A 23,922-nucleotide genomic window follows, 5' to 3' on the forward strand; every position below is an offset into this window, starting at 1 on the left:
ATGGAGCAGAAGTCTTCCATACACCACAAAAGCACCAAGGGGAGAGTAAATGAACCTGAAAGGAGTCTATAGTTAACCCCATGACAATATACTTCAAGGGTGGAAAAACCCTGTATCTCTTAGGCAAATTTGTTTTTCATATAGAATTATAGAAATTTGGAGGTGGAGAGTTACTTATAAAATATTGTCTAAGGTGTTATAAGTTTAGGCTTTTCTTCTTAAAATATTGCTATTCAGGTTCTTCCATTTCAAGTTTCTGTACTCATACTCTCTGCCTCATCAAAATAAAGTAATGCTATATTTATGGGTATCTTGTCTGCATTCCTGGTTCCATAAAGAAGGAAGAAAAGCATAAAGGTTTGAATCAGGTTCTAGTGAAACTGATCTCTTCTTATCAGTAAAGGAAACCACTCAGACAATAAGTTCATCACTTCTGACCCAGAAATTTATCATATTATTATTATTACCTGGTGGAATGTGATCAGAGGAAAGAGATGATATGTGTCAGTGATAATAAAAATTATTTTTAAACAGGATACTTAGAAGTAACTTTATGCTGCACATTCTTATTAAAATTTCTAATATTTTTAGGACCAGTGAGAGAACACAGAAGTTAAGGTGCTTCTTTGTATGTGGATGATGCTGATTTTTGTCTCCAAATATGTATGTATGGGACTGAGGAGCATTAGTAGTCACCCCTGAGCATGGAGTAATAATTTCTGAGTATTCCCAGGTGATCATTTCCACCCCCTCTACAAAAAAGAAAAAAAAAACACAATCCCCCCAAACACACATAACTCATAACTTTAAACAAAAATTATTCCAAATTAGTTAAAACTAAAAGTTTGGCTCATGCGTGGCACACATCTAAGGGCCTAAAACAGCAAAGCAGGTTGGCCAAGAGTTGGCAGAAGTTTTGGGCCCCCTTGAACACTGTTTGGGAGTTCCCCAAATAAATGTTTACATTTTTCGTACATTCCTCTATTATAGTACCATCCTATACATTTATGTACATATATAGATTTATCCCTACAGAAAAAGCAAAATGAAGAAAGCCTATTAATTGTGGCTGGTATTTCAAAATTATCTGGAACCTGAACATACTGATGTATTTCTCTAATTTTGGTGGGGAGTTTGGTTTTTTGGGCAACACACACACCAGGAGTTACTCCTGGTTCTGCTCCCGGAAATCGCACCTGGCAGACTCAGACTCAGTGGACCATATGGGATGCTAGGGATCAAACCTGAGTCGGTCCCAGGTTTGCTGTGTGCAAGGCAAATGCTCTACCCTCTGTGTTATCACATCAGCCCCAGACTCTGATATATTTCAGTCTTTTTTTTTTTTTGTGATAAAGTAGGAGGGTTATTTTTTTTATTTGTGTGATGAAAAAAAAATCTATGGAGACCATTCTTTTGCACCGCATGTGAATATTTCTTTTTTATAATAAATATTGGAAAATAAGGTAACATTTGTACATACTCTCAATTGATTTTTTTTTTTTTTTACTGACTTTCCTTCTGTCCTAGATACCCAATTCAAGGACAAAGGCCTGAGGAATTTTACAGCTGAACACTGAGTAAGTGTTAGAAAAGATTATACAATGCAGTCTCTTACACTGAATTTTAATGACTTGTTAAAAACAAATAATTTCTTTCTAAAGAAAGATTAAAAAGTAGACAATTACACACTGAAGACAACTAGATCTTTAAAATAAACAAACTAAAGGGAGGAGATATGTCTCCTCAATAATTTAATGAAATATTAGGCAATGCTGGGTGGTAACCATTCTTAACATATTAGTGAATCAACTAAGCACATTGTATATGTTATTTTATATAATATCAGATATAAATAGTATAATAATACAGAAGAGTTTAATTTAATTTGGTAGGGTGGGCACACATGGTGGAATTCTGGAGCTTTGAACTTTGTACTAAGGAGTGATTCTCTGTGGTGCTCAAGTGACCATGTGTGCTCAAGGATTTTAAATAAGAGCATGATTGCAGGTACATGAAAGACAAGTGCCTTTTTTTTAATTAAATAATATCTTTATTTAAGCACCATGATTACAAACATGATTGTAGTTAGGTTTCTGTAATAAAGAGAACAACCTCCTTCACCAGTGCAGCTTTCTCATCACCAATGTCCCCCATCTCCCTCCATCATCCCCTCTGACTGTATTCGAGATAGGCATTCTACTTCTCATTGACATTTTTATGATAGTTGTCAATGTAGTTATTTCTTTAACTGCACTCACCACTCTTTGTGGTGAACTTCAGATTGTGAGCTGGTCCTTCCGGCCCTTCCAACCTTTAACTCTATTGTCTCTGGGCCTTATTACAGTAATGTCTTTATTTTTCTTAAAACCCATAGATAAGTGAGACTATTCTGTGCGTCTTTTTCTCCCTTTGACTTGTTTCACTCAGCATAATAGTTTTCGTGTCCATCCATGTATAGGAAAATTATATGACTTCATCTCTCCTGATGGCTGCATAATATTTCATTGTGTAGATGTACTACAGTTTCTTTAGCCATTCATCGGTTGAAGGGTATCTAGGTTATTTACAGAGACAATTGCTTTATTTCTTGTACTATCTCTTCAATCCTAATAAAACTGGGTTTTTTAAAAAATTTAAACACTAAGGCTATTTTCAGCTCTTGAGAAGCTCAGGCTTTTTTTTAGATATGTATCTTTTTCTCTTTGTCTCTCCTCATATTTTTCTAAATTTCTTTCTAAGAAAAATATTTTACTTTGCACAGAATATATAAGTATGTAAAAATATATGTAATATATAATATACATGTATATATATAAAATGTATAACAACTAAAGGGTAACTACCAAACTAGACACAACTTCTGCTTATTTGAAATAAAAATCTAAATTAAACAGGCAAATGCCCAGATGTCACACGACGTGAATTCTTATGTTTCTACAGAAGATAGTCATTTAAAGTACTTCAAAAGATATTCTATATAGTTATTTAATAACTTAAAAAAATCACATAAGATGGTAAACTAATTATAATGGATCAAGTGAGAAATTAATGCCCAAACTAGTCAATGTAATATTTTAATTTGGCTGACTTTTATAAGTTAGAGAAAACTTCTAACCTATTGGAAATTTCCATTCTTGTTCAGAATTTCACACATAGCAAGCAAGTTTCACAGTTTCTTTCTTGATAATCATAGTAGATTATAAATTACTATTGTTATGGAGAATATGTTCATGTATATGTTAAATTAATGAGCAGACAACTCTCCTAAATATGCAGCAAAATTCACTGACTAGCAAAAACTTCAGAAGAGTCAGAAACTATGGAATTAAAACAAAGGTCCCTAAACTCATTTAAATTCATTGCTGGTTTTCAACTTTTAGACAAATACTGGTCTCTCTTAAATAGACACTCTTTATAAAGGAATATTTATTGTTGTTCAGGTTAAAACAGGACAGGAACAAGGACAATTTGGCCTAGATATCATGCAAGATTAATCTCATAAAACTTGACTTGTGATATTTTTACTTGGATTTATTTGAGATCAAAGAATTTACTTTCTAAATAAAGAGATATGGATAGTGGCAGCATTATATAAAACCGAAACTAGTTAGTATTCTGAATTCTCCCACATACTAGACCCAATATTATGTTTCTTATATAAAATAACATTTTTAAGTTGTTGAAGTATCTGTAATATGTGCAATATTCTTTAGTATTTACAAGCCCAAATAAATTCAACTTTCCTTTTAGAAAGCAATTTTAAGTAAATTTCTGATGAAGAAATAAACAAGCCCATACTAATCTACATTTAAAAAGTAAAATAAATTTTTAATACTTCAGAGAAGATGGGGCATAAATGACTGCACTGCAAGTAGGCATTTGCCTTGCATGTAGTGAATCCTGGTTCATTCCCCTCTCAAGTTCAATACCTGGCACCCATATGGTTCTCCAAGTCTGCTAGGAATGATTTTTAGTACAGATCTATAAGCAACTCCTGAGTGCCACTGGGTGGGAGCCTCCTCCCTCCTAAAAAAAAAAACAACAAAAAAAACAAACAAACAAACAAAAAAAAACCTTCAGAAAAGATCTATTTAAAATGATGTTTTCATTTGCTTACACATAATGGATAAAGTATTATGATGAGTGAAATTAATCAGAGGGATAGACAGAGTGATAGCACTTACTTTTGGGATATATTAAAAAAATAGTATGGTAATAATACCCAAAGACAATAGAGAGGATTTATAGGAAGCTTGTCACAAAGTGTGTGTTGTGTGGGGGTAGGGTTGGGGTTGTAGTATGAGGAGAGCCACTCCACTATGACAATGAGTAGTTGTAAATTGTAGTTGTAAACTATCACTCTGTCTGAGGATTGAGTGATGAAAAGATTTGCATGGCACCCATTCATTAACAGTACTGCAAATTACATTGCCTAACAGGTTAAAAAAGAAAGAAGAAGGAGGGAGGTGTCATGGAACTGGAGACATTGGTGGTGGGAAATAAAGTGCACTGGTGAAGGGATGGATGTTCAAACACTGTATTACTGAAACGCAGTCATGAACAACGTCGTACTGTGTGTCTCATGGTGATTCAATTACGTTTATTAAAAAATGTTTTCAGGGCCCGGAGAGATAGCAGAGCGGCGTTTGCCTTGCAAGCAGCCGATCCAGGACCAAAGGTGGTTGGTTCGAATCCCGGTGTCCCATATGGTCCCCCGTGCCTGCCAGGAGCTGTTTCTGAGCAGAGAGCCATGAGTAACCCCTGAGCACTGCCGGGTGTGGCCCAAAAACCAAAAAAAAAAAAATGTTTTCAGCATATGAAACCAAAAATTACTAAAGTGAACACAATGGGATATATCAATTGATTCAACTTTATGCGTTATGTTTTAGTGGCTATGGTAAGAGGAATTGAATTTCCTTCATTCCTTAAAATATAAATGCTATTTATATTTATATAAATATATATTTATATATATGCAGGATATATATTTATATATTTATTTATATATATATTATTTATTTATTATTATTTATTTATTTATAGATATATATTTATATATATGCAGGATTTGGAGCTGTTGAAAGCTGTAAAATTTATAATTGAAAAAAATGGTCCAATTCAAAAATGAAAAAAAAAACAATAACAGGCTACTATCAAAACTTCTAATATCAAACATAAACTTCTATTCATTAAAAAGTCCTATTATAATTAACATATAAACAAGGACCTAAGATATATTTCCACTTAATGTAAAGTCTATAAAAATGTAGTGACTTCTTTTAAATTTGAACTTAAAATCAGCAATAGTTTTCTCAAATTATGCATACATTAGACTAGAATCAAAATGCCCATCTCCAATGATTTAAACTATTTAATTATATCTTTAAATGGAATTTAAGCATAATAAAAAATGACAACACATATTGCATTCTATTTTACTAACTAGGTATTATATTATGGCCAAAGAATTAATAATAAAAGAGGTTCTTAACTTTTCATCATTCATCCTAAAAATATCTGACTACATATTGAAAGAATGGTTTGTGTAGTAAATCATAGTTACCTTTCTTCATTTTCCATCTAACCCTAGACTGTAGCAACATGGGAAGATTATTTTTTTTATCTAAACAACTTTATTACATACATGATTGTGTTTGGGTTACAGTCATGTAAAGAAAACCACCCATCACCAGTGCAAAATTCCCGTCACCCAATGTCCCAAATCTCCCTCCTCCCCACCCAACCCCTGCCTGTACTCTAGACAGGCTTTCTATTTCCCTCGTACATTCTCATTATTAGGATAGTTCAAAACGTAGTTATTTCTCTAACTAAACTCATCCCTGTTTGTGTTGAGCTTCATGAGGTGAGCTGTAACATCCAGCTCTTTTCCTTTCGTGTCTGAAAGTTGCAAGAATGTCTTTCATTTTTTCTTAAAACCCATAGATGAGTGAGACCATCTGCGTCTTTCTCTCTTTCTCTCTGACTTTTTTCACTCAGCATAATAGATTCCATGTACATCCATGTATAGGAAAATTTCATGATTTCATCTCTCCTGACAGCTGCATAATATTCCATTGTGTTTATGTACCACAGTTTCTTTAGCCCTTCATCTGTTGAAGGGTATCTTGGCTGTATCCAGAGTCTTGCTATAGTAATTAGTGCTGCAATGAATATAGGTGTAAGGAAGGGAATTTTGTATTGTATTTTTGTGTTCCTCAGGTATATTCCTAGGAGTGGTATAGCTGGGTCGTATGGGAGCTCGATTTCCAGTTTTTGGAGGAATCTCCATATCGCTTTCCAAAAAGGTTGAACTAGACGGCATTCCCAGCAGCAGTAAATAAGAGTTCCTTTCTCTCCACATACCCGCCAACACTGCTTGTTCTCATTTTTTGGGATGTGTGCCAATCTCTAGGGTGTGAGGTGGTACCTCATAGTTGTTTTTGATTTGCATCTCCCTGATGATTAGTGATGTGGAGCATTTTTTCATGTGTCTTTTGGACATTTGTATTTCTTCTTTGTCAAAGTGTCTGTCCATTTCTTCTCCACATTTTCTGATGTAAAGTACATTTTTTTCTTCTAAATTTCTGTCAGTGCTTTGTATATTTTGGAGATTAGCCCCTCTTCTGATAGGTATTGGGTGAATAGTTTCTCCCACTCAGTGGGGGGCTCTTGTATCCTGGGCGCTATTTCTTTTGAGGTGCAGAAGCTTCTCAGCTTAATATATTCCCATCTGTTTATCTCTGCTTTCACTTGCTTGGAGAGTGCAGTTTCCTTTTTGAAGATGCCTTTAGTTTCAATGTCCTGGAGTGTTTTACCTACGTGTTGTTCTATGTATCTTATGGTTTTGGGTCTGATATCGAGGTCTTTCATCCATTTGTATTTAACCTTTGTACATGATGTTAGCTGGGGGTCTAAGTTCAATTATTTGCAAGTGGCTAGCCAGTTGTGCCAACACCACTTGTTGAAGAGGCTTTCTTTGCTCCATTTAGGATTTCTTGCTCCTTTATCAAAAATTAGGTGATTGTATGTCTGGGGAACATTCTCTGAGTATTCAAACCTGAATACTGATCTGAGGGCCTGTCTTTATTCCAATACCATGCTATTTTGATAACTATTGCTTTGTAGTACAGTTTAAAGATGGGGAAAGTAATTTCTCCCATATTCTTTTTCCCAATGATTGCTTTAGCTATTCTAGGGTGTTTATAGTTCCATATGAATTTCAAAAGTGCCTGATGCACTTCTTTGAAGAATGTCATAGGTATCTTTAACAGGGATCCACAAACTTTTTCAACAGGGGACCAGTTCACTGTCCCTCAACCATTGGAGGGTCTGACTATAGTAAAAACAAAACTTATGAATGAACTCTTATGCACACTGCATATGCCTTATTTTGCAATGAAGAAACAAAACAGATACAAATACAATATGTGGCCCGTGGGCCATAGTTTGAGGAACACTGCTTTAGAGGGATGACATTAAATATGTACAATGCTTTGGGGAGTATTGCCATTTTAATGATGTTAATCCTGCCAATCCACGAGCAGGGTATGTGCTTCCATTTCCACATGTCCTCTTATTTCTTGGAGCAGTGTTTTATAGTTTTCTTTGTATAGGTCCTTCACATTTTTAGTCAAGTTGATTCCAAGATATTTGAGTTTGTGTGGCACTATTTGGAATGGGGTTATTTTCTTAATGTCCATTTCTTCCTTATTACTATTGGTGTATAGAAAGGCCATTGATTTTTGTGTGTTAATTTTGTAGTCTGCCACCTTGCTAAATGAGTCTATTGTTTCTAGAAGCTTTTTGGTAGAGTCTTTAGGGTTTTCTAAGTAGAGTATCATGTCATCTGTAAACAGTGAGAGCTTGACTTCTTCCTTTCCTATCTGGATTCCCTTGATATCTTTTTCTTGCCTAATCGCTATAGCAAGTACTTCCAGTGCTATGTTGAATAGGAGTGGTGAGAGAGGACAGCCTTGTCTTGTGCCAGAATTTAGAGGGAAGGCTTTTAGTTTTTCTCCATTGAGGATAATATTTGCCACTGGCTTGTGGTAGATGGCCTTAACTATATTGAGAAAGGTTCCTTCCATTCCCATCTTGCTGAGAGTTTTGATCAAGAATAGGTGTTGGACCTTATCAAATGCTTTCTCTGCATCTATTGATATGATCATGTGGTTTTTATTTTTCTTGTTATTGATGTTGTGTATTATGTTGATAGATTTACGGATGTTAAACCAGCCTTGCATTCCTGGGATGAAACCTACTTGATCATAGTGGATGATCTTCTTAATGAGGCATTGAATCCTATTTGCCAGGATTTTGTTGAGGATCTTTGCATCTGTATTTATCAGTGATATTGGTCTGTAATTTTCTTTTTTGGTAGCATCTCTGTCTGGTTTAGGTATCAAGATGATGTTGGCTTCATGAAAGCTATTTGAAAGTGTTCCTGTTTTTTCAATTTCATGAAAGAGTCTTGACAGGATTGGTAGAAGTTCCTCTTGAAAAGTTTGAAAGAATTCATTAGTAAATCCATCTGGGCCTGGACTTTAGTTTTTGGCCAGACATTTGATTACTGTCTTAATTTCCTCAATAGTGATGGGTGTGTTTAGATATGCTACATCCTCTTCATTCAATCATGGAAGATTATAAGAGTCCAAAAATTTATCCATTTCTTCCAGGTTTTCATTTTTAGTGGTATAGACTTTCTCAAATTAGTTTCTGATTACCCTTTGGATCTCTACCATATCAGTAGTGATCTCTCCTTTTTCATTCCTAATACAAGTTATCAAGTTTCTCTCTCTCTCTCTTTCTTTGTTAGATTTGCCAGTGGTCTATCAATCTTGTTTATTTTTTCAAAGAACCAACTTCTGCTTTCGTTAATCTTTTGGATTGTTTTTCGGGTTTCCACTTCATTAGTTTCTGCTTCCAGGTTTGTTATTTCCTTCTGTCTCCCTATTTTTGGGTCCTTTTGTTGAGTACTTTCTAATTCTATGAGCTGCATCATTAAGCTATTCAGGTATGCCCCTTCTTCTTTCCCGATGTGTGCTTGCAAAGCTATAAATTTTCCTCTCAGTACTGCTTTTGCTGTGTCCCATTGGTTCTGATAGTTTGTGTCTTCATTGTCCTTTGTTTTTAGGATGGTTTTGATTTCCTCTTTGATTTCATCTCAGACCCACTGGTTATTCAGTATTAGGCTGTTTAACTTCCAGGTATTGAAGTGGGTTTTGTGTGTGTGTGTGTGTGTGTGTGTGTGTGTGTGTGTGTGTGTCCGTCCCTTTGTAGTTTACATATAATTTATAATTTCAGGGCCTTGTGCTCAGCGAAGGTAGCCTGAAAAATTTTTATCCTCTTGTTATTATGGAGGTATGTTTTATGTGCTAGCATGTAGTCTAACCTGGGAATGTCCCATGTACATTAGAGAAGAATGTGTATCCAGGCTTCTGTGGGTGGAGTGTCCTGTATATATCTACTAGGCCTCTTTCTTCCATTTCTCTTTTCAGGTCTAGTATATTCTTGTTGGGTTTCAGTCTGTTGACCTGTCAATTGTTAACAATGCCGTGTTTAGGTTTCCCACAATTATTGTGTTGTTATTGATATTATTTTTCAGATTTGTCAACAATTTTATTAAATATTTTGCTGGCCCCTCATTTGGTGCATATATGTTTAGGAGAGTGATTTCTTCCTGCTGTACATATCCCTTGATTAATACAAAATGTCCATCTTTGTCCCTTACAACTTTCCTAAGTATAAACTTTGCATCATCTGATATTAGTATGGCCACTCCAGCTTTTTTATGAGTATTGTTTGCTTGGATGATTTTACTCTGGCCTTTGATTTTGAGTCTAAGTTTGTTCTGACTATTCTGCTGCGTTTCTTGTAGGCAGCAGAAGGTTGGATTGAGTTTTTTGATCTATTTAGCCACTCTGTGTCTCTTAACTTGTGCATTTAGTCCATTGACTTTGAGAGAAAGAATTGTCCTGGGAGTTAGTGCCACATTTATATCGAGGTTTGGTGTGCCTGTTGGTCAGTCTTGTCTTAAAGTAGGCCGTTCAGTTTTTCTTTTAAGAATGGTTTTGAATCTGTAAAGTTTCTGAGCTGTTATTTGTCTGTGAAACCATGTATTGTTCCTTCAAACCTGAAAGTGAGTTTTGCTGGGTGCAGTATTCTAGGCGAAGCATTTATTTCATTGAGTTTTGTCACTATGTTCCACCACTGCCTTCTGGCCTTGAGTGTTTCTGGTGATAGGTCTGCAGTAAATCTCAAGTAAATCTCTCATGTTCCCTTGAATGTAATTTCTCTTTTCGATCTTGTTGCTTTCAGAATTTTGTCTCTATCTGTGGGATTCCATCATTGTGACTAGGATGTGTCTTGGGGTGTTTTTTCTGGGGTCTCTTTTAGTTGGTACTCTTTGTGCTTGCAGGATTTGATTGCATTTATTCTTTAGCTCTGGTAATTTCTCTTTAATGATGTTTTTGACCCTTGATTCTTTCTAGAGATTTTCTTCCTGGGTCTCTGGGACTCCAATGATTCTTAAGTTGTTTCTGTTGAGCTTATAGACTTCTATTTTCATCTGTTCCCATTCTTTGAGTAATTTTTCCATTGTTTGATCATTTGCTTTAAGGCTTTTTTCCAATTTCTTCTGCTGTATGGAATTGTTATTCATCTCATCTTCCAGTGTACTAATTCTATCCTCAGCTGCTATTAACCCATGGGAAAGCTCAACCATGTTTTTCTTCAATTCATCTACTGAGGTTTTCAGACCTGATATTTGACCTGAAATTTCAGTTTGGAGTTTTCTGATTTCTATCTTCATATTCTCTTGATTCTTATTAGTGTTCTCTTCTATACTTTCTTTGAGTTCTTTGAACATCTTCCATATTGCGACTCTAAATTCCTTATCTGAGAGATTGACTAGTTGGTTGGTCATGTTCAAGTCATCAGAGTTGCCATCGTCATTCTCTATGTCTGGCGTTGGCCTGCGTTGTTTCCCCATTGTCACATTAGTATTGTGGGTTTTTCTACATGCTGTGGTTGTATTCATTGGGTAAATGATGTGCACGGCTGGGAAGTGGAGTGGCCGTGCTCCTCTGGCTCCACCCTTTCTGGGCTTGTAAGCTCACTTCCAGGGAAGGTTCCAGGGAAGTCGAGCCATCCGCAGATGAGCCACACACAGGATGAAATCAGGCCGAAAATGGAGTACAGCACAGAAGACAGGCAGATAGGGGTGCTGGCATCTGAGTTTCAGCAGAGTTCATGGGAAGATTATTAAATTAAAAAAAATAAAATAGACACCCACATCCAAACTATTAATATTCTGGTTTTACCTGGAATTTTGGCATGAACATACTTTTTTTAGAGAGTAATCTATATTCACTTTTGATTTTCTAGCTCATATCATAATACTCTGATCAGCACCAAGGCACAATAAAGTTTGCTTGTTGAATAAATGCTTAGATAGTGCAATGGGATTAGACTTCTAATGTTCTTTTGTCCCATAACAATAAAATTAAGAATCATCTTAAACATTCTTTAGAAACAAAATCTTTGAAGAGTACATGATTTGGGAGATTAGTAACTTAATCAGCATTCTAGACATTATGTTTGCTCCCACTTTTCTAAACAGAATATTTTGGCATAAATGTTCTCAATTTCTCATAGTTCATAAAACAAACAAAAACTGCCAGAATAATTAATAGTTTTTTTCATTTTTGATCCATGTCATTAAATCATTTTAGAAAAAGTTAAACTCTAAACAATATAGGAAATAATTTTTAAATTTTAAGTCTGGGGTAAATTCAAGCACAAGGACAAAAGAGCATAATTTTTTCCACTTATATTGAAGTACCTCTTTTACAGTTTCTCATGACCCTCTAGCTTAGAGTTAGCCCTACTCTAATTTATTAGTCTCTTTACCAATTTAAATCAGACTACTAACCACACAGATGGAATCTGATTTGTGAGATCTTTCTACAAGTAGAAAAAATTAAATCTATTATTACTTCAAGGTTGGAGAAGGATATAAGAAAATACAGGCAGATCAATATTGCCAAACTGGATTCTAGAGAAGTAATCATAAACTATATTCTAGCATGTTATTATTTGTCATCCATAATTTTCCATATAAGATATCATCTACTTTCTAAATAAAATGCCAGGAATTTAAAAAGTATTAATGATCACATTTTGTTTGCCTGAGCAAGTGTTCAAGCCACTACAATTGAAATTAATAGTGAAAACAAAAATCTCTTAGATGAGGAAGCTCAGTAATTAATTTTCCTCTTTCTGGGATAACCAAAATCCAGACAATTTATCTCTAGACAATCTAGAAATTGTCTGCAAGTTTCTCTTTTGGAAACAAATCAAATGTCAAAGAGGTATTCTCATTTCAGAATTGGAAAGGAATCCAATGTGGGAACTGTGAAAGGTCAGCAATATTTATAGACTAATGATAATATTTTTGGTTTCTACTGCTTTTCTCTGTTGGATTTATTTTGTTTACACAAATAGTGTAACTATTTAGTTTTCCATAATTTTTCCCACTTTCTATCAAGACTACTCATTATTAAATTAAATATATATACACAAATATATGTGTATATATATATATACAGATAGAAACTCTACTTATGGTCAGTCATTCAATAACTATATATAAGTGTCTAAAGGAAAAATTGAAACTGAGATTTACTAAATCAAAGATATGTGGAAATTGGGAGAGATTAATTTTTGGGATTGCACACCCAGCAAGGGTTTCTCTTTATTGTGCTCAGGATAGCATCTGTGATGCCTAACCAAACAAGAGCTGGCTCCATAGAAGGTAAGAACCTTAACTCTTTTTAACTCTTTTTAATGCGAAGGAGGGTTTTTAAGAGAATGTCTGGCTTATAGGTTTTCAATCTGAATATCATAACTAGTAGAAGAAAATTTGAAAGGAGAAATGAGTAACGTGGTGTTATTAAACTATCAATATTTCAAGAAGCTTAAAAGAGTATACAATAGTCATAAGATATGAGCAGATTTCTTGTTTTGTTTAGAGGTAGATTCATTAATTTTGACAGCACTTTTTAAACTCTAGTTATATTCATCAGACCCAAAGCTCTTCAAAATAAATGAAATAAATGAGTGACATATTCTTACTTAAAGGTGAAATTTCAGTTATAACCTTTTCATGTTTGAAAACAGATATCTGTTGCATATCTAAGTCCAAAGAAGTGAAGAAACTTCCTTGGAATAAATGTACTATTTTAAAAGCATTTGATACCAGACCTCTTACTTTATTCCCAAAATATTAGGCATGAGATAGAAAAGCACCCCCAGTTCTACAGACCTTCAAGACAAGGAAGGGCAGGCACCCTTGTTTCTGGAACTCTCAATGTACCTCTATCTCACATCTGTATTTCAAACCTTGCACGATCCTCTTATTAGTTTCTAATGGCTCTTAAGATTTTATACAAAACTGGATAATGCATTTTATCATTATTCTTTGTTTACATCTCTACTATAAAGTCAGGTACAAAAAGGTCAGATAGTCTATTCCAAAGTAAATCCTACCAAATATTATGAAAAAGAACTTATCCTATGCTTCTAAAAAATAATGATTAGTGAATTGCTTATTAAATATGGAAATTTTCTGAGTAGTAGTTATATCCAGTTTCATTCACATGTTAATTTTGTGACTCAAGTAAAAAAAAAACTTGAGACTTTTATGTCTGTTTTGAAAAAACCTCCATAAAAATAAAAAGTGACTTTTTATTTTTAATTCTACTACAGTTCCAGAGTTGTTTTCAGATTAGTAAAATAAATAAAAACACATTTGGTCACTCCTTCTCAGTGCTTGCATTCTATTTTCGAATCTTTCCTTTAGTCAATATCTATCAATCTCACACATGATTGATATTTATTGTAGTTACTTTAATTTCTTAGACCTTTCACAGAATGAGATTTTGAAAAACTAGGATTTGAGTTATAAATTAAGCCTGATAATCATATTCTGAGAGGATTTTTGGTCAGTTAGTCAGGGATAGTCACCCTAATCCTTTCCCACTTTGGAAATGGCTTCACTAGATTGGATCTAAAATAATCAGCTGTGTATAGCTTTTTCTTTGTACAACTTGGATGTTTTAGATTTAGCGAAGCAAAAGGACAATTCAATTTCTTTCTGTTTTTAAGAATACAGCAACAAAGATGATCAAAATCTGTTACCAAAAAATATCTATTCTATTTTTCTGTGTCAAATTCTAATACTTCTACATATAAACTGATGTTAATTATATATTCATAATAACACAAAGATTTTCTTCCAGACAGAATTTAACTCTACAAAGCCCTAGGCCTTAACCCACAAAACTGAAGGTTTTCCAAGTGATGTTCAACATCTCAGTAGTTCTTGGTAGAGAAATTTTTCTGGTAGAAAGTCAATATTACAACTATAGATATCAATGTTACTTAATATAAATGACATAAAATTTACCTTTACTCAATATTGAGATAAACCACCTGTTTCTTCTAACTATAAGATCAAATAACTTGTTCTTTAGTAAGAGCAACTGTAAGTTCGCATTTTTTTTTTATATAAAACTAGTTTTTATTCAAAATGTATCAGTCCTTTATGGGGCTGGAGCAGTGGTGCAGCAGTAGGGCATTTGCCTTGCTCTATTTCTAAAGGTTTATGTTCCATGGTTGCCTTTTATTGTAAGTCATCCTAAGTCCATTTTGTATTTAAAATATTCTGAATACAACATGCAGATAAATGAATTGGTTTTAACCTAATTTAATATTCTACTGATTATATTATACACTATTTAAACATTAATTACTATTCAGAAATATTTGTTAATTTTACCAAAATTAATGGGTAAGTTTATAATTCTAGTCTAACAGAAAACATACATAGGATTTCTAATTCAACCAAATGAAACTGCAAATGTGACTAGCTACCCTAAGCTATGGTTTTATCTAGCTCCACAAGTTATAATTTTTTATTATAAAATATTTCCTGTTACTAAACACTTGGGAAAAAGTTATTTTATATGTTGTTAAACCCAGCAAGAGATTTTAATTTTTAGAAGACTTTGCTCAATAATGGAGGACAAAACTGAATATGAAGATGTTTGCTTTTTATTTTATTTTTTTCTTTTTGGGCCACACCTGGTGACAATCAGGGGTTAATTCTGGCTATATGCTCATAAATTGCTCCTGGCTTGAGAGACCATATGAGACAATGGGGAATCAAACTGTGGGTCCATCCTGGGTCAGCCTCATGCAAGGCAAATGTCCTACTGCTTGTGCCACTGCTCCGGCTCCAGATGTCTGGCTTTTAATTTGAGATTTAATATTTAAAGAAAGCAAAAAATTACATCAAAAATGTATATTTTGAAACTTTGGAACTGTATAAGAAACATTGTGTTTTCTTTTTAAACTATAACATCTTAAGGGCTACTTCACTAATAGGTAACAACTTAAAAGTATTCCATATATATGTTCCATCTATACACATAATCAAATCAAAATTTGTAAACATTGAAAATGCCTTTCTTGGTGGTTCTAGGTTAAATTGCTAGGTAAATTCTAATAGAATATCCTGCCAAGGGAAGTTAAAGCAGAGAAAATAAAAGCAAGTTCATCTCCCCTACTGAAACCCTTACTCCATAGACAATATCAATGTGACATTGTGACTTAATTTTAAGGAAACAAAGACATTCATTAAGATGTTACTATAATCTAAAAATAGAAATCTGAACAGTTCATGTCTTGCCAAATGGCACATCTGAAGGATGAATCCCATATATGTTGATGGATAACCCTTATCACTGTAATTGATACCTAACACTTGCAACTCATCAAATGCAGCCCTGAATGGAAGGGGATCATTTATCTCCATGAAAGATGATCATCACTTTGAAATCCTAAGTGATCTTGAATTTTCTAAGCTTAACATCATAGCACTGCAGAGAGAAATAGTACATAGTGCTACTGATTCATTTCCCTATTGTTGAAATATATGTCCTCACATACCTGAGCACACTGGTAGCTAAGTGAGTTGGATATTATTTCCAAGAACTAGGAAAAGAAATAGCGTAATGCCCAGATTTTATTACTTGGCTACCTCTTCATTTCTCCTGGAATAAGAGACTTTGACACTATCGAGAGATCCTAGATGGGAGGTGGCGAGGTTATGTGAGCAGAGACACATTTTCAACGCTTTCAGTTCACCTAAAATGATGTTCCAAGAGTGTGATTTATTGTCGCCTCCAGACAACCTGGATTTCCCAATAATAGAAAAATTCACACGGTGTAACAGAAGGCATTTCTTCTTTATTGCTTTAATAGTTTTTCACAATTTCTTTAAAGCATAAAAGAATATTTCAACAAACTCATAAGGGAAGAGTCCTAATCTGTATGAGAAAATCTGGACAGGACTCCAAAATTGTGGACACTTGAAAACCTCCAGAAAATACAGTGAAAGAGGTCCCAGAGAGACCAGATTTATGAAAAAAAGTTAACATCAAAATACAGGCTAAATAATCATGTAAGAAATAATTGTAAGCTAATAAACTCAAAATAGTATTACATAGGTACAGTATTATAAAAATTTCAGAAGTGGGATAAAAATGAGACTTTAAATCAAAATTACTACAAATAGAAAATGAAATTATCAGGCCCAGAGATATAGCATAGTGGCGTTTGCCTTGCAAGCAGCCTATTTAGGACCAAAGGTGGTTGGTTCGAATCCCGGTGCCCCATATGGTCCCCCGTGCCTGCCAGGAGCTATTTCTGAGCAGACAGCCAGGAGTAACCCCTGAGCACCGCTGGGTGTGGCCCAAAAACCAAAAACTTAAAAAAAAAAATGAAATAATCAAAGAATTCTCTGCTAAAATTTTTCTCATACTGAACAATTATAAACAAGTTGCATCATTGTGTACTAAAATTTTAAATAAGGTGACAAAATTAAATTGTATCAATGTATTTATTTCATAACACACTATTAAAATTATATATATATCTTCACACAGTTTTAGTGAAAAGTGTTGAAAATAATATTGTTAAAAGTAGTTTACCTCTGGAATACATGTTAAGAGCAAGCATTTGCTCAGTTTTACTACATTTTTTGGTTCAAAATAATTTGTTAAATGTTGCTTCAAATTTTTACAAATACAATTTCTAAAAATTTTTTCCTGAATAAAAATTTGAACTGAGTAGTCAAAATTCAAAATGTTTGAAATATTTAGAGGAATCTAGTTTATCCCCCTATAAACATGATGGAGAATTTCAAGAAAGTCCAAGAGAACTGACTAGATTGAGAGCACAAATAATGACGCACTCATGCTTTGACTTTGCAAATAGGAAGGCAGAGGCAGTTGTGAAGAAATGCATAGAAAAATGATGTTGGCTAGTTCTTAGGACTTGTAATTATGCATGACACAGAATTCACACTGTTTTAAATGCAGGGCAGTCAGTGCCTTATTGTATACTGTCTGGAGCCTGAGGTATGCTTTTTGGGTAGATAGGGTTGTACTCGATTTCTTCCATCCACATCAAGTTTTCTACATCCATTCAGGATCAACTCCTGCTGTATAATTTGATTATGGGTAAAAAGAAACAATATACAGCATCTTGCCAAGGGAAGCAGAGTTAATGGAAGGGGGCAGAGAGTTTGCAGTGTTTTCATTGTTGTACCTACATAAAAGAATAATGAGCTAAAACAGATGTTTTTATAAGACATGCATTCCCTTCCTTCTATGCTACACTGTAAAAGTTACAAAGGACAATCTTGTAGTGTTTAAAATAATGGATTATTTCAGAGATGAGAAGCTGAGAAAGTGGCTGTACACAAAACTAATTTCTAAAATTTATGCAAGTTTAAATATCACTTGAAAATTCTGCTTACATTGACACTAACAGTTCAGGGAACTATACTAAAGGGAATTACCATCTTGTTGCTGCCATAATAGACATTCCTCATTAGGATAAGGTGCATATAGCGTCATGGATAAAAACTAAGTGTACTTGTTTAACAAAAAGCTAAAAAACAAAACTAATGCCAATGTACAGATTTATAGGAACAAACTATCACTGGAAAAATTTCACATGGTCTTTATTAACTTGAAGACAGCACATGTTGCTAAGGTGGAACTGCTGCCTATAATACTCTGCCCTAAACTCTGGAGAACGTCCTAAAGAGAACTGGATCTCTGACTAGCATACTGCAGATACTGAAATTATACAGGTGTGGGATTCTTAACATTTCTCTGAAAATACTTTGAAGATTTTACAGCTTCTTCTCCTGTCTCCATTACAGCATTAGTATCTTTCCCTGTCTAAAAGTGGGGCAGATGGACAAGTATCTGGAAAGTGCTGCTGGGTGTAGCTCTCAAACAAAAAAACAAAATTTACATTTCATTGGGTGTGGGGTGGGTAGAAAGATCATACAGTGAATAGAGTGCTTGCCTTGCATGTGCCACTGGGTTTGATCCTCAGCATCCCATATGATCCCCCAGAACCACCATGAGTCATTTCTAAGTAGAGAGCCGGGAATAAAACCTGAGACTGGCCAGGTGACCATTCCCCCTCCAAAACCCAACAAAATAAAATAAATCAGATAACTTTTTAAAATTTATCATTCACTCATTTTGTCAACCATTTCAAGGAATATATTTTAGTAGATAATCTTGACAAAAAGACAGCAAAACAAAATGCCGTATATCAACAATCAAAAGCTGAGAAATTTGGGGCTGGAACAATAGTACAGCCTTAGGCCATTTGCCTTGCATGTAGCGAACATAGGACAGAGCCTGGTTCAATTCCCTGCATCCCATATGGTTCCCTGAGCCAGAAGTAAACATTGAGCGACACCAGGTCTGAGCCCCCCACCCCAAAAAAGCTGAGAAATTTAAGCTAAGGGAATTTTATACCCCAAAACACATGCTCACATCATCATCATTTTTTAGTTGCTCCTGCAAAAAAACAAACAAACAAACAAACAAAAAAAAAACAGTTCCGTAAAGAAGCTCAACAAAGGTTAGTGAATGGCAGAGAAATCAAAGACTGATCACTGAACAAGCAATATAAAAGCCATTTTCAATTACAGAGTAACAAAAATGTTTTGCAGTTAGGAATACACAGAACAAATAAATAAAAAAAAAGCAACCTAGTTTTTTTTTTTTCTATCTATAGAAGTCAAGATAGTAGTTTAAGCAAAATTAACAATTTTTATTACTATGGTTTGTTTTGAGAGCCACACCCAGCAATGCTTACAACTTAGTCCTGGCTTTATGCTCAGGAATTTGTCCTAGAGGTGCTGAGGTATGATCGATCATACAGGGTATAGGAGATCAAACCTAGGTCAGTTACTTACAAGGTAAGTGTTTACCTGCTATACCAGCACTCAAGAAAAAAAACTAAGACGGTGTATATTTTCAAAAATATATAAACAGGGGCTGGAGCAGTAGCACAGGAGTAAGGCATTTTTATTTGCCTTGCACGAGGCTGACCCAGGACAGACAACGCCCATATGGTCCCCTAAACCAGGAGCAATTTCTGAGTGCAGAGCCAGGCGTAACCCCTGAAGGTCAGTCAACAGGTGTGGCCCTAAAACCAAAACAACAAGAACAACAACAACAAACATTAAGAATATGAAGCTCACCACAAAAAGTATAGAGAGCAGTTAGGGAAAGGGAAATAACTACACTAACAACTATCATGATTATCTTAATGAGTGAGAGAAGTAAAATGCCTGTCTTGAAAACAGGCAGGGATTGGGAAGGAGGGAGGGAGCCACTGGTGGTGGGAATGTTACACTGGTAAAGGGGGGTATTCTTTTTATGACTGAAATCCAATTACAATCATGTTTGTAATCATGGTACTTAAATATTTTATATAAAAAGAATTAAAACAAAACCTCAAATTGTGGTATTTACAATTCTGTTCATCTTATCATGCATACACCATTCTACTATCATAGCCATCACCAGACAGCCCACTTGCCTCCATCAGAGTCTCAAGGACCCTTCCTAGTCATCTCTCTTCCAATATGAGCTTAGTTCTATAGACAAAAATCTCTATTACCAATGACTTTGGCCACTTGTTGTTCCATTGCTATTTCTTTATATACAACATATGAGAGATATTAAAAATATTATTGTATATGAAATAAATTTGTGCCTTTATAGGGGCAGGCTGGATGGTGGGTGAAAATGAAAAATTGGCAAGGAGGGTAATTCACTTTGGGTGGGATTCATGTTGGAACATTTAATGCCTGTAACAACTATACTATGAACAACTTGGTAAGTCAAAGTGTTATAATAAAAATAATAAATTAAAAAAAGATCAAAGTAAATTAAGTAATGAAGTTGTAGGATGTAAATGAGGCCAAATCCATATTGTATATCAATTGTGTAATAAATTTATTGTTTCCTAAAACTACAGTGACTTATATATACAAAGCTGAATGACAATAAGTATTAAATAACATCATCTGCAATTGTAGTGTCAAAAATCTGATAGCAAATTTGCTGTTCGGTTCCACTTGTGACGTTATATGACTTGATGAAACACTCTAACCATGGATATCCATCTATAAATCAAAGAGAAAATCTTATTTAGTCATTAAATTAAAGCGAATAACTGAAATATGCACTTTAAGCATAGGTTAGAATGATAAAATAACAATATATATTGAAATATACATAAAACCATTTAGTAAACTTAATGTATATGTTTACAATACACAATTGGCTTCTCTTCTTTTTCAGCAAGTCTGACATTTTACATTCCTACCATCTTCGGCTGCAAAGAAATACAACCTGAAATTTAAATTAGTTCAACTGTCAAACTAGAGGTACAAACTATGATGTTAGTAAAATCAACAGCTGTAAATATTTCTAAACTTAGGTTAAGGCAATGCTTCTGAAATTGTGGGGTGCACCCCTTAAGGGGGGCATGAGGCTCCGTGAAGGGGGATGTGTTGACCTCGGCAAACACGATCTTAACAAGCTAAGCCCCGTGTTTATGTCTCTGTATGTTTTTGTAGCTGAGAGTTGCTGTGTCCTGCTTCAAACCCTGCTTTGAAAAGCTATGCATTGCAAAACATGCTCATTGTAGCCATTAATCCAGACATCACCTCTGATTAAAAAATCAGCTCAAATTATTTTATATATTTTTGTTTTGCAGGTTAAAGTTTTTTTTTTTAATTAAGATACTATTTACATCATGCGGGGAACACAAAAAATGTTTTCTTCTTCCTAGGGGGGCATGACAGAAAATTATTTTCCAGTTTGGAAAACAATATAGTATTACAAAATTGTATATAGTATTCTATACTAACACAGATAGGGATTTTTTACATAGCTGGTAGAACTATAAGTAAAATATTCCCCCCCCCCAATTTTTTTCATGGTTTAATACCAGGAGGTTAGAGAGCTAGTACAGGAGTTAAGGTTCTTGCTATTCAGGCAGGATATCCCAGTTTGATCCCCGGCACTGCATATAAACCATCGTAACAACTAGACATGATACTTTCTGGAGTAAGCTTTGAACATTTTTGAGTGTGGACCGAAACCACAAAAATTCTACCAGGTCTCTCCTTTTTTGATATTGCCATTTTATTTCCAGAAATCTATCCAAGACAATGCAAACAACTTACAAAATGAAAACTCCTAACATGTAAAAGCTCAAAAGTAAAACTTTGCAGATGTACAAAACCTATCATTTTGGAATTGCTATATAGACCTTAATTACCAAGAGAAAATAAAGCTTGACTAAAAATAACCTATGAAGCAGCTTAGTCTGCAACTGATAAAATCTGCTCTAGGTATAAAAAAAGCTGCTAGAAAAGTCAACTTTTGGGGAGTGGAAGGAGTAGTGGAGTTGGTGGTGGCATGGATATAATTACAAGTCCTAAGAACTGGCCAACATCTCTTTACTGTCCATTTGTTCACACGGCATAAGAGAAGGCATTTCTTCTTTCTTGCATTAATATTTTTTCACAATTTCTTTAAAGCATGAAAGAATATTTCAACAAAGTCTATTAGGGTGAATGGGATAAAATCCAGGTTGGGCTGCATGGGAGGAAAGCAACTTACCCCACTATCTTTCCTGCTCTAAATAAATTTATTTTTAAAGGTTTTACATCTGTAAGATTGAACATGAACAAAAATAATGGTCACAAAATAAAAAGCCAGTGGAAGAAGTGTACTCCACATACTCTGACCTGCAGATCTGATTGAGGAATGAGATGCTATAGAGAACCAGAAAGATGGGGCTGGAGCTATATACAGTAGATCAGGTGAATGCTTTATATGTTATCAACCCAATGATCCTTGGAGTTTCACCAGGAACGATCCCTGAGCAGAGTTAGGACTAAGCCCTAAGGACAGCTGGAAATGAGCCACAAATAAAACATAAAGGCATCCCAGTTGGAAAAATTTCAATTAAAACTTTTAAGTGCACAAATACAGGATCAAATATTTTAATTAAACTTTCTTTTTATTATACAACTAAAATATTTTTACTTCAAAAATTATAATTTATTCCTTTTTTTGCCTTCATTCATTACTTAATCATTTATTTGAATTCAGAATTCAATTAGATGTATGCTATTTTAAGAAAAAGAATGAATGGGATTATTTAATTGGATTACATACCAATTTTTCTTCCTGGGGGACAAAACATATCCATGATCATATCCATACTTTGCTGAAGGTCATCACTGGTTAGAATTTCTGAGGCTGGAATCTGGAAGAACTTCTCCTTAAAAGCATATTGGAAAGAGTAATATTACCAATTATTTTTAAAGCTATGTCAAATATAAGTGCATTTTATCACTTAATTAAAATAAATTGTTTCATTCTACCAAGACTATATATATTGAAAAAACAGTGGGATGTATGGGTTTTTCTTTTGTTTGTTTGTTTGTTTTGTTTTTGGGTCATTCCTGGCAGTGCCCAGGGGTTACTCCTGGCTCTATGCTAAGAAATCGCTCCTGGCAGACTCGGGGGACCATATGGATGCCAGGAATCAAACCACTGTCCTTCTGCATGCAAGGCAAATGCCTTACCTCCATGCTATTTCTCCGGCCCCATGATGAATGTTTTATGTCTAAAATTGTAGAATCTGTGATGTGGTGGTGGACCACATGCTTTGCATATATAAGGCCCTGGGTTGGATTTTCATCATGGGACAAAGCAAATGAATAAAAAATATCAAAAAAACTTATATTTATCTAAAAACTGCTTTACAAACTTAATTTAAAATGATAAGAACTGAATATATTCTTATATAGACTAACTCCAGAGTTGGCAATCTTTATGTCTCCTCTAAAAATTAACTTAATAGCCTGATATTGACTGGAAATCTTATTTAGAACATAAACACTAATTAATACCTGTTTAAGGTATTACATATATACAATCTGTTACATATGGTGAAAGTATAATAAAATATGTAGAGAAAGTAATATTTTATATATAAAGTAATCTTTTAAAATAAAATCAGAGAAGAGAACTTGTTATTAAGAATAAGATTAAAAAAAACAAAAAAAATGGGACGGGGCGGTGGCGCTGGAGGTAAGGTGCCTGCCTTGCCTGCGCTAGCCTAGGACGGACCGCGGTTCGATCCCCCGGCGTCCCATATGGTCCCCCAAGAAGCCAGGAGCAACTTCTGAGCGCATAGCCAGGAGTAACCCCTGAGCGTCACAGGGTGTGGCCCCAAAAAAAAAAAACAAAACAAAAACAAAAAAAAAACAAAAAAATAATAAGATAAAAATGCATCAACAGTACTATTTTCTACCTATACAATGTAATTTGTCACCCTTTTACAACAAAAGTTATAAAATAAAACATATTTGTAAAACAAAATATAATATTTATATATGTATATATTATATGCACACATGCTTACCAAAAATAAAATAAAGTAGAATTTTTTGAC

At 34.4% G+C, this 23,922-nt stretch overlaps 1 protein-coding gene across 1 annotated transcript in view; it reads right to left on the reverse strand.

Annotated features, from left to right (window-relative positions):
- Positions 1 to 20,375: 20,375 nt before the first annotated feature.
- The window catches only part of POT1 (protection of telomeres 1), a 75,109-nt gene continuing 71,562 nt past the window's right edge, over positions 20,376 to 23,922 (reverse strand). The window contains exons 19-20 of the mRNA XM_049771061.1: positions 22,638 to 22,743; positions 20,376 to 20,569 (exon numbers count right to left, since the gene is read on the reverse strand). Coding sequence (XP_049627018.1) covers positions 20,457 to 20,569; positions 22,638 to 22,743 — 219 coding nt within the window. The 3' untranslated portion in view covers positions 20,376 to 20,456. The remainder of the gene's footprint in view (positions 20,570 to 22,637; positions 22,744 to 23,922) is intronic.

Source organism: Suncus etruscus, chromosome 1, assembly GCF_024139225.1.
Source record: "Suncus etruscus isolate mSunEtr1 chromosome 1, mSunEtr1.pri.cur, whole genome shotgun sequence".
Taxonomy (NCBI): domain Eukaryota; kingdom Metazoa; phylum Chordata; class Mammalia; order Eulipotyphla; family Soricidae; genus Suncus; species Suncus etruscus.